Source organism: Chiloscyllium plagiosum, chromosome 6, assembly GCF_004010195.1.
Source record: "Chiloscyllium plagiosum isolate BGI_BamShark_2017 chromosome 6, ASM401019v2, whole genome shotgun sequence".
NCBI classification, from domain to species: Eukaryota; Metazoa; Chordata; class Chondrichthyes; order Orectolobiformes; family Hemiscylliidae; genus Chiloscyllium; species Chiloscyllium plagiosum.
This window is the reverse complement of record NC_057715.1, coordinates 10,406,719-10,417,132: the sequence shown is the minus strand read 5'-3', so window position 1 is coordinate 10,417,132 and position 10,414 is coordinate 10,406,719. Positions and strand designations below refer to the sequence as shown.

At 41.0% G+C, this 10,414-nt stretch overlaps 1 protein-coding gene across 1 annotated transcript in view; it reads right to left on the bottom strand.

Annotated features, from left to right (window-relative positions):
• The window catches only part of myo16 (myosin XVI), a 375,473-nt gene that overhangs the window by 237,260 nt on the left and 127,799 nt on the right, over window positions 1-10,414 (bottom strand). The window contains exons 7-8 of the mRNA XM_043691191.1: window positions 9,544-9,669; window positions 1,090-1,165 (exon numbers count right to left, since the gene is read on the bottom strand). Of these exons, the coding sequence (XP_043547126.1) occupies window positions 1,090-1,165; window positions 9,544-9,669 (202 nt within the window). The remainder of the gene's footprint in view (window positions 1-1,089; window positions 1,166-9,543; window positions 9,670-10,414) is intronic.

Sequence of the window (10,414 nt, the reverse complement as noted above, 5' to 3'; positions counted from 1 at the left end):
AAGAGGGCAGGTGGTCAGTGTTTTGGAGACGGTGCCTGTTTAATCACTGTGAACAAAAGATGCAATCACTATTGGAAACAAGTCTTTGATGTAATGTTTCTATCAGGACCTTGGGATATTCATTGGTTAATCTGATTTTCGGATAATTGGTATTTGGATAATTGAGGTTCCTCTGTAATTGGGAATAAGGGATAGCGTGTTTACAGGAGGCAGGGTGGGAGGAGGTGGAGGTGTAATCCTGGTAGCTGTGGGAGTCAGTGAGTTTGTAGTAGATGTCCATGTCGATTGGGAAATGTCAACTTTCTGTGCCATACACCTTTCTCTGTTTGTAAATACAACCACTGTGTATGCACAATGTAACAACTGAAAAAATATGCCTACAAATTGTACACAAAATGTCTCAGCATGGAGCATCTGTAAAATCTTCCCTGTTTTGCAAACACCTTTTTGTAAAGTTTGTTGGGCTTTTTGCCCAGACGCCGTGCATTCTAATCTGGGCTCAATGCTGACTTACTACATCGAGCATATATACATGAACTGCAATTAAACCAATAATAATGGGACTAGCTACTGAAGGTGAGGTGGATACATTTTATAGTGGAACATCACTTCCGGGAAGAAAGTGAGGCCTGCAGATGCTGGAGACCAATGTCGATTCTCCTGCTCCACGGATGCTGCCTGACCCGATGTGCTTTTCCAGCACCACACTCTCGACAACAAACATCACTACCTGACTGGTTTGGAATCTTTGCAATAATACCACACCTACTTGTGCGAACACTTGGTCATCTGACCCAATACCATCTTACACAGCTTGGTGCCCATTTGTTTCTGGAGACTTTGGCTCCTGTAAAGTTAGTTGGGGTGTTTTATCACATGAACGCTGCCACACAAACATAAGTACTTGCTGTTACGTGTGGCAGGTGTGCTCTTGCCTGGGGTGTAGGTGTGTGTACATGCATGAGACATATTTGCATGCGAGAGATTTGAAGAACAAAGCAATGATAAATAAAATAGTCTACATTTTATTGGGAGGTGAAATAATGATCCGAGCTCAGTTATCACCTTCACCGATTTGACTTTACATACCTGAAGGCTTCTCCTCATTACAGTTAAGGAGATTAGGGTTTGCACGATGCTTCAGAAGCAGTTTCACAATGGCAAACTGTGGAGAAATCAAAAACATTTCCTCAGTTTAATGTTCATTCTCACATATTTATATTACTCATTATATTCATCAAATCTTAGTATGGGAATAAAACACCTGTTGATCATTTTTATTTCATAAAAAGTACAGAATAGACAATTCAGTTTCTCAAGTCTGTTCAACTGGATCATGTCCCAACTCAATTCATTCACCCCTATTTTAATCCTCCAAATCCTTAGTGAACAAAAATCGATGATGTGGAGTTGCCGGCAGACAAAGTCAGAAATCACATGACATTGAGGTTGCAGACTAACAGGTTTATTTGAAACCCCAAGCTTTAGGAGTGTTGCTCTTTCATCCAGTGATGAAGGAACAGCACTCCAAAGGCTTGAGATTTCAAATAAACCGGTTGGTCTATTACCTGGTGTCATGTGACTTCTAACATAAACCTAGCAATTTCAATCCTATATACTTGTCATCCACAGCTCGTGGAGATTCCATGGTACTTTCCGTGAGTAATTCCGTGATTATTCCTCTGAATGCTATTGATCTAACTTGCAGAGGGAACAACTCTCTGTATCTATCTTGTTGAGTCTCATGATCATTTAAAATATTTTGGTTAGTTTACCCTTCAATCTTCGAAAGTGAAAACAAAACTAAACCATGCTTATGCAACCAGTCCCTACACTTGAACCCATAAATCCCTGGTATCAATCCTCTTCTGCAGGGTGTCCCCTTCAGTGTTAGGTTATTGGTGATGCTGAACTCAAGTAGACCTCAAGCATGAAGAATGCAAATAAACAAATGCCACTCCCATGAAATGCTTAAATATTTATGACGTGTCATGAATATCTCAGTTCACGAGTTATCTCACTATAGATAAACATAAATAAAATCAACTTGAAAATTCACATTCACATTATCTTTGACCAGTTGACTGCAGCTTCCTGATGTTTAGGTTTAAATACATACATAGTTGCTGGAGGTCACTACTCTATTTACTTTTCCACTGCAACAAGCCTCAGCACTTTTTATTATTGCAAACGCCAGGTTATTGCATCTCAGGAGAATTTAAAGTAGATTTTAATCTTATCAGGAAGTTCAAATATGTCTTCCTGGCTGAAATGCTGTCCTCCAGGGACAACAGAGATTAAAACACATCTCTGAATACGAATTTTAAAATATCTTTAGTGGGGTAAAATAGAATGTATAAAAATGAATGCACTTATATAACACTTTTCAACATCCTCAGAATGTTCCGAAGTGTTTTACACACTGTGAACTACTTTTCAAATGCAATCACTGCTATTTTGGAGGCAAACGTGCCAGCCAATTTCAGTACAGCAAGATCCAACAATTACAACAAAATATATGATCTGTGTGATTGGCTGAGGACCAAGACATTTAGAGTTTGTGGTCTTTTCTGAAGGTTCCATTGTACTGTAATACAGGCATAACTAAAGGTGGTTTAACATTTCATCCAAAAGACATTATTACCATCAATGCAATCAGAATTGCATTTACGAAACCACGAAAATCACTCTATCGTGACCATGTTTCACTGGATCACACAATTACCATTTTATGATCTGGATCAATAAGCAATGTTTTGAGAGCACAGTTTGACATATAACTCTCACATGCCCTTTTGAATAATCAACTGAAAATCATCAATCAATTTAACACATCATTAGTTCTTCATTGCAGTCCTTATCAGGAATCAATGACCAAGAAATGTTAGCTAATGATAGTCCTATGTGCTGCAAATGGAACCACTACTGTTTAATGATTGGGGTAGAATGTTGCCCAATTCTCACTTCTGGTTATTTTTAACCAACTTGTTTACTCATGTTATGGCACACAGGACTTGAACCTGGATTTTTGGCTCGGAGGCAAACACAATCCTGTGAAACTGCTCCTGATGGGGCATTAGAATAAAAAATACAAATTATCAATCATCAGAAATTTAGACAAAGAAACAGGAGCTTACTAAATTGAAATGACATTGTCTGTGGTGTGAGAAACAGTCCTCATTTTTAGACTAAATCAAAAGGTTTGGCAGCATCCGAGGCGCAGGAGAATCGACGTTTCAGGCATAAGCCCTTCCTCAGATGCTGCCTGACCTGCTGTGTTTTTCCAGCACCACACTCTCAACTCTGATCTACAGCATCTGCAGTCCTCACTTTCTCCTAAATCAAAAGGTTTATTTGATTAAGGCTGTTAGAGGATGAACAGTATTTTTACCTTTTGCTATAACGTATAAGTTACATTAGTAAAGAGTTTAGCCTAGATATTCCTGTCAGAGTCAGAAACCTGATTTCTGATCTCGAGGAGATCAAGAATACCCACTCACGTCGCATCCACTTTATGTCAGAGATTCTTAGAGATGGACGTGCTGTTTCAAACCTGCTCAGGAATCCAGAAACAAAGCAAATCAGCAAACAAAACCATGTCCCATGGTGCAGCAGATAGCACACCATGTTCTGAGATCTAAATGTCCAGCAGCACAGTCAGACATTTTAACGGCTCATTTTAAGAGCAGAATTAGCATGCCAGGTGGGTGGTATGCCAGGTGGATGGTGTGCCCAGTAGGTGGTGTGCCAGGTGGGTGGTGTGCCTGGTAGGTGGTGTGCCAGATGGATGGTGTGCCCGGTAGGTGGTGTGCCAGGTGGGTGGTGTGCCTGGTAGGTGGTGTGCCAGGTGGGTGGTGTGCCAGGTGGGTGGTGTGCCCGGTAGGTGGTGTACCAGATGTGTGGTATGTCCAGTAGGTAGTGTGCCAGGTGGGTGGTGTGCCAGGTGGGTGGTGTACCAGATGGATGGTATGCCCAGTAGGTGGTGTGCCAGGTGGATGGTGTGCCCAGTAGGTGGTGTACCAGATGGGTGGTATGCCCAGTAGGTGGTATGCCTGGTAGGTGGCATGCCAGGTGGGTGTTGTGCCCAGTAGGTGGTGTGCCAGGTGGGTGGTGTGTCTGGTCAATGGTGTGCCAGATGGGTGTTGTGCCTGGTCAGTGTGTACCAGGTGGGTGCTGTGCCTGGTCAGTGGTATACCAGGTGGGTGGTGTGCCTGGTGGGTAGGCTAGATGCCAAGTTGTCATGTACTTGAATGAGGGTTTAGGATAGGTTTACTGTCAAAGATTTGCAGCTCTGTCTGGGTGTGTTGACAAGTTGAGGGGAGTGGAATCAGGTCTAAAAGATGGGAGGGATATGTTGGGTCAGGAGTGGAGGAGAGGACACTGAGTCAGGCTGGCAAGGGGTGAGGTAGTCAGGCTTGGGGCAGTGACAAGGTTCCAACTGGGGAATGTTGTTCTTTTGGGGCTAGTGATTTTCAGATCAGCCAAGTGGTTGGAGCTAGGGCAAGAGTTAGCATGCTGGTGAGGTACAGCAATGGATCATGGCCCTGGATGGAATTGTCTGCTCAAGGCGAGAGGTGGTGTATCAAGTTTGACAGGTGGATGGGGTGTGGCTTCCCATGCAATGGTGAAGCAACAATTTATCTACACTTCACTCAATCTACTCCACTGTATTTGCTTCTGATAATGTGGTCTCTACACTGGGGAAACAAACTGGGCTATCACTTTGCAGAACTCCTACGTTCTGTCTGCAAATGTGACCCTGAGTTTCCAGTTGCCTGCCATTTCAATGCACCACCCTGTTTCCTGGCCAAGTTCTCTGTCTCAAGCTTGCTGCAGTGCTCCCTCAAAGCTCAGAGCAAGCTAGGAAGAACAGCACCTCATTTTCCACATGGGAACCCTGCATACCTCTGGACTCAATATCAAGTTCAACAGTTTTAGGGCTTGTGCACCTCCTTCCATATCCTTATCCCAACCCCCACACACCATGCCTTTTCATCACATGGACTACTACCACAAAATACCTATTGACAGCCATAAATGGCCCTCATTAGCAGCTATTGATTCTCCCAGTCTGACCTTTACCCATTCCTTTGTCTGACTAACTGTTTTTCTCCCACTCTGGGCTCCAGTTCTACCTATCTTTACTCTCTCACCCTCAACCCTTCTCTCGCATATATCCCAATCTTTTCCTAGTTCTATCAGTTCTGAAGAAGAGTCACTGGGTCCAAAATATTTAAGTCTGCTTTCTCTCCACAAATATTGTCAGACCTGTTGAGTTCTTCCACAATTTCTGATTTTGTTGGCTGGTTATGTGGATGAAGAGGTGGTGTCAGGGAAAGGGAACAGTTGAGCCAGTGGCTGTCAGATTCAGTGTAAGGATTGGGGTGTTGGTTTGGGGTCTGGGCGGGGAATGTCAGGTGTAGAAGGTAAAGGGAGCAGTTTGCCTCTAGGGAGGGTAGTAGTGTATAGCGTTAGTTTGAGTTGTGAACTTGTCTGCTCTGGGATGAGGGTTGTGGTGTCCGACAGGGATAATTAAGACTTCTTAATTGGGTTCCACATGTCCACTTAAGGTCCTCATCCTGCTGCAGCCAGGATTTAATCAGAGTAGGGTACAGTCTACTCAACTAGGCCAGGAGGCTGTTGTACTAGCTGGCAGTAGGTGGGTGAAATGGGGCATCTGTAAAGGAGGCACATTGGATGATCCTCCAAGATGTTATCTCCTCCAGGTTGCTTTTCCCTCATTGCTTCTCAAACTCAATCCCACAAACCCCTCACCAGGTTCTGTGATCTCAAAAGCCGGCAAGACTCTCAAACACATGCACAAATTCTGATCCAATGCTGCATGTCTCTGTTCCAAAACACTCGGGCAACGCCAGCCTTTGATTGAGCACCAGCTCCGTATAGTGGAACTTCCTGTCCCTGCCAGAGTGGAAATCCCACCTTCAGGCAACTATCCCTGAAACAGCCAGTGTTCACCTCAGTGAGCTCTCCACCCCTGGAACTTTTAGCAAAGGGAATGCAGTCCCAGGAAGCCAGTGCACCATTTCAATTCAGCGAATAGAAAGGTATATCCCAAATAATGGAACATTGGCTATTTCTTTTAATGATCTATAGCATGGCACAACCATAAGAAAGTAAATTGACCCAAAAATGGAATAACACCAATCCATTAATTGACACACAAAATGTGCTGATAATATGAATGCATTAAAGAGACTTCAATGGTTCAATTCTATTCAGGAGTAAGTGACATCTACAAAATACTAGAAAGATATTTCATGATATTTTCTTATTCTCTTCAATTGTCATTGGAATTAATCCAAATATAAATCACTTGTTAAAAACCAGAAGGGAATGCTGCAAGTCTGAAACAAAAACAGAAATTGCTGGAAAAGTTCAGCAGGTCTGGCAGCATCTGTGCAAAGACATCAGAGTTAACATTTTGGGTCCAGTGACCCTTCCCCAGAACTGGACTTGAAATATAAATACCATTTTATTCTCTATTCTTTATTCTCTTCTGGTGCCTCTCGTCTAAGGGGTTCCTGTGGTGCAGTGGTAATGCTTGTACCTCTAGACCAGAGTTCAAATTCCACCTGCTCCAGAGGCGTGTAATAACATCTTTGAAAACATTGATTAGAAAAGATCTGTTCCTCTTTAAAAAAAAATAACTTTTCAAAGTAATGATTTTAATCAGTACTCCAAATTTCTCATTTTCTGCCATAGCATGGGTTTTGAATCTGTTCATCCTTGAAGCACCTTGAGAGATTTTACATTAAATGAACAATTTCAATGTATATTACCTCTATGTTCATTCGACTGAAATATCATGTTCAGTGTTTAATATAAACAGAACAGGATTTATACATTTTTTTTTAAATGCACCAATATAGAACTTTGAAATAACTACAAATTATTTGCTTTATTTTATATTATTGCGTATAATACATGGAGCTTTTGACAAGTCTTTGATTACGCTTATAACTGTAATAGAGAATAGCTCCTTCTCTTTATGCCCCCTCTTATACTGACACTGTGCACAATAATCTACAAAAGTAGGAAAAAAGAGTAGAATTCTGGGGCAAGGTGAGAACGATTAATTTTGAAATTGAAGCAGCGTTCATATTAGTATAGATCTTTCACCTAAATCAGTTCAAAAAGGGTCAGCGATTTGAGTCAAACCATAGAGTCATAGAGATATACAGCACAGAAACAGACCTTTGGGTCCAACCCGTCCATGCCGACTAGATATCCTAACATAATCTAGTCCCATTTGTCATCATTTGGCCCATATCCCCTAAACCCTTCCCATTCATATACCATCCAGATGTGTTTCAAATGTTATAGTTGCACCAGCCTCCACCACTTCCTCTGGCAGATCATTCCATTCATGCACCAAACCTCTGTGTGAAAAGGTCGCCCCTTAGATCCCTTTGAAAACTTTCCCCTCTCACCTTAAACCTATGCCCTCTAGTTTTGGACTTTCCCACCCCGGGGAAAAGACCTTGGCTATTCATCCTATTCTATACCCCTCATGATTTTATAAGGTCACCCCTCAGCCTTTTGACACTCCAAAGAATATAGCCCCTGCCTATTCAGCTTCTCCCATAGCTCAAACCTTCCAACCCTGGCAACATCTTTGTAAATCCTTTTTGAACCCTTTCAAGTTTCACAACATCTTTCCTAAAGGAGGGAGACCAGAACTGAATTCATTATTCCAAAACTGGCCTAACCAATGTCTTGTACAGCCCCAAATTGACATCCCAACTCCTATACTCAATGCACTGACCAATGATAGCAAGTATACCAAACGCCTTCTTCACTAACCTATCTACATGGGACTCCACTTTCAAGGAAGTATGACTCTGCACTCCAAGGTCTCTTTGTTCAGTAATACTCCCAAGGACCTTATCATTAAGTGTATAATTCCTGCCCTGATTTGCATTTCCAAAATATAGCACCTCATATTTATCTAAATTAAAATTCATCTGCCATTCCTCAATAAATACAAAGGAAGGTGCTGATGGTCATTGGCAGTCAATTATTTCAGTCTTTAGACTTTACAGCAGAGGTAATGAATTATACATTTACTACCTAAAATGTTGTTGCAGGCAGATTCAGTTCTGAACATCTCCCCTCTATTTCTGCTCTATTACATCTATAGTGACTTTTCTACTCTCAGATTTGACACTTTCAAAGTTCTTCTCTCTGGTGTTCCCAATATTCTGCCCATATTCTGACTCAAACTAATTCTTCACCATCAATGACTTGATTTTACATTTTCACCCTAATTTTCAAATTCTTCATGGTGTCATGTCTCCCTATGTCCATAGCCTCCTCCATCCCTGCAATCATTGAAAAGCTCAGTGATCCTCCAAGTCTGACCTCTTCTGTTTCCCCACATCTTCAGATCATCATTAATTGCCAAGTCAAATTTCCTTCATAAAACTTTATCGCTTTGTACTTTTCTCCCCCCCCCACCATTTAATATGCTGCTTCAAATCTGGCTGTTTGACCATGCATTTGATTTATCTGTTCAAATATCTTCCATTTTTAAGTCTAGTTTCAATGTTGTAAGTGCGTTAGAGCATTTTACTCTATTAAAGATGTTAGTTGTATAAGGATCAACAACTTGGAGAAAGTGAGGACTGCAGATGCTGGAGAGAGAGAGTCGATAAAGTGTGGTGCTGAATAAAGCACATCAGGTCAGACAGCAGCCGAGGAGCAGGAGAGTCGGGACCTGAAGAAGAGTTTATGCCCAAAACATCAACTCTTTTGCTCCTCGGATGCTGTCTGACCTGCTGTGCTTTATCTAGCACCATACTTTATCACCTAAGTATCAAAAACTTTCCAAAAGAAGTTGCATACATACTTAAATAGGAAATAGTTGTGTGCCGATATGTAAACAGCAGGGGAGTTTGATTAATTATATTGAATCATGTTTAAATGATGTAGATTTTGCATCCAACTGTGTTGTTCTTTGTAACAATAGAAAGTAGCAAGGATTTTGAGTTTATGAAGTACTTTTCAGATATTTATTACCACCCACTGATATTTACCAACATTTACATTCACAGATAAATCAGTATCTCTGATCACATTAACTGTTGGGCTACAAACCTCTATTAGCATTTTCCAAACCCGAAGATGGAGAATCAGATTTTTACACTGTTAGGCCTCGCGTTATGACAATGTTGTCAAGTGCACATTCCTTACAGGTATACTGCCATAGTGTGTCTTTAAAATATACAGTACTGATATACTGACAATGGTGCACAACACAACACATAAATGATTGCTACTATGTAATAAACATACTTATTATGACAATTCCCTCAAAAGCCTTGCTTCGCAGGAACAAAATGTGAATCTCTTTACTGATGATCAGGAGACAGAGAAAGTTTACTTGGTTTTCATAATCAGCAATAATGCTTTCCAGACTTTTTTTCCTATTTCTGCAGGAAATACAATCACAAATGTTCATTAAAAAGGCTTTAATCTGTCTTGTGAGAGGCCCATGTAGGCAGAGTTAAAACCTTTATTTACCTGTCCATATTTTGCAGCTAGGTGAAGTGGTGTCCAGTAGCAGTTATCAGTGACATCAGTGTCAGCTTTATTCTCAAGTAGTAGGGTGGAGACATCTTTGTAGCCACTAGCACATGCCATATGTAACTGTAATAAAATTAATACATTAATAAGCAATGTATGAAAACCAAACAGATAACTATGAAATCTTACATAAACATAGCAGATCAGTACATAATTAATGTTAGGAGATTGCCAAGGAGTGGATTATAAAGGAAATTAAGTGGTTATTACCAGTTGGTCCTTGGAGAATATGCTCTTTTACTCACAATTAGCTAAAGCTTAGATTATCTTATGCACACAAGTACAAGATGAGAAACAGCATCATAACTGCAGGCACTGCCAGCAGACCATTTTAGGTATTTAGATGATTTCAAAGCTACTACCAACATAAGCTGTAAGATCAGCGATCCCTAAATATGAATTAGTTCAGACCCCAAAAGTATCCTAGGAATTTATTTTTCAAACATTTCAAATAGAACATTGATCGATTTATGTTGTCAGTCTCATCAAATCAATTTGAAGGAGGACGCTAAAGTTAAAGAAACCCAGATGTTGTGAAATTTGAAAAGGTTCAGAAAAGATTTACAAGGATATTGCCAGAGTTGGAGGATTTGAGCTACAGGGAGAGGCTGAACAGGCTGGGGCTGTTTTCCCTGGAGCGTTGGAGGCTGAGGGGTGACCTTACAGAGGTTTACAAAATTATGAGGGGCATGGACAGGATAAATAGACAAAATCTTTTCCCTGGGGTGGGTGAGTCCAGAACTAGAGGGCATTGGTTTAGAGTGAGAGGGGAAAGATTTAAAAGAGACCTAAGGGGCAACGTTTTCAC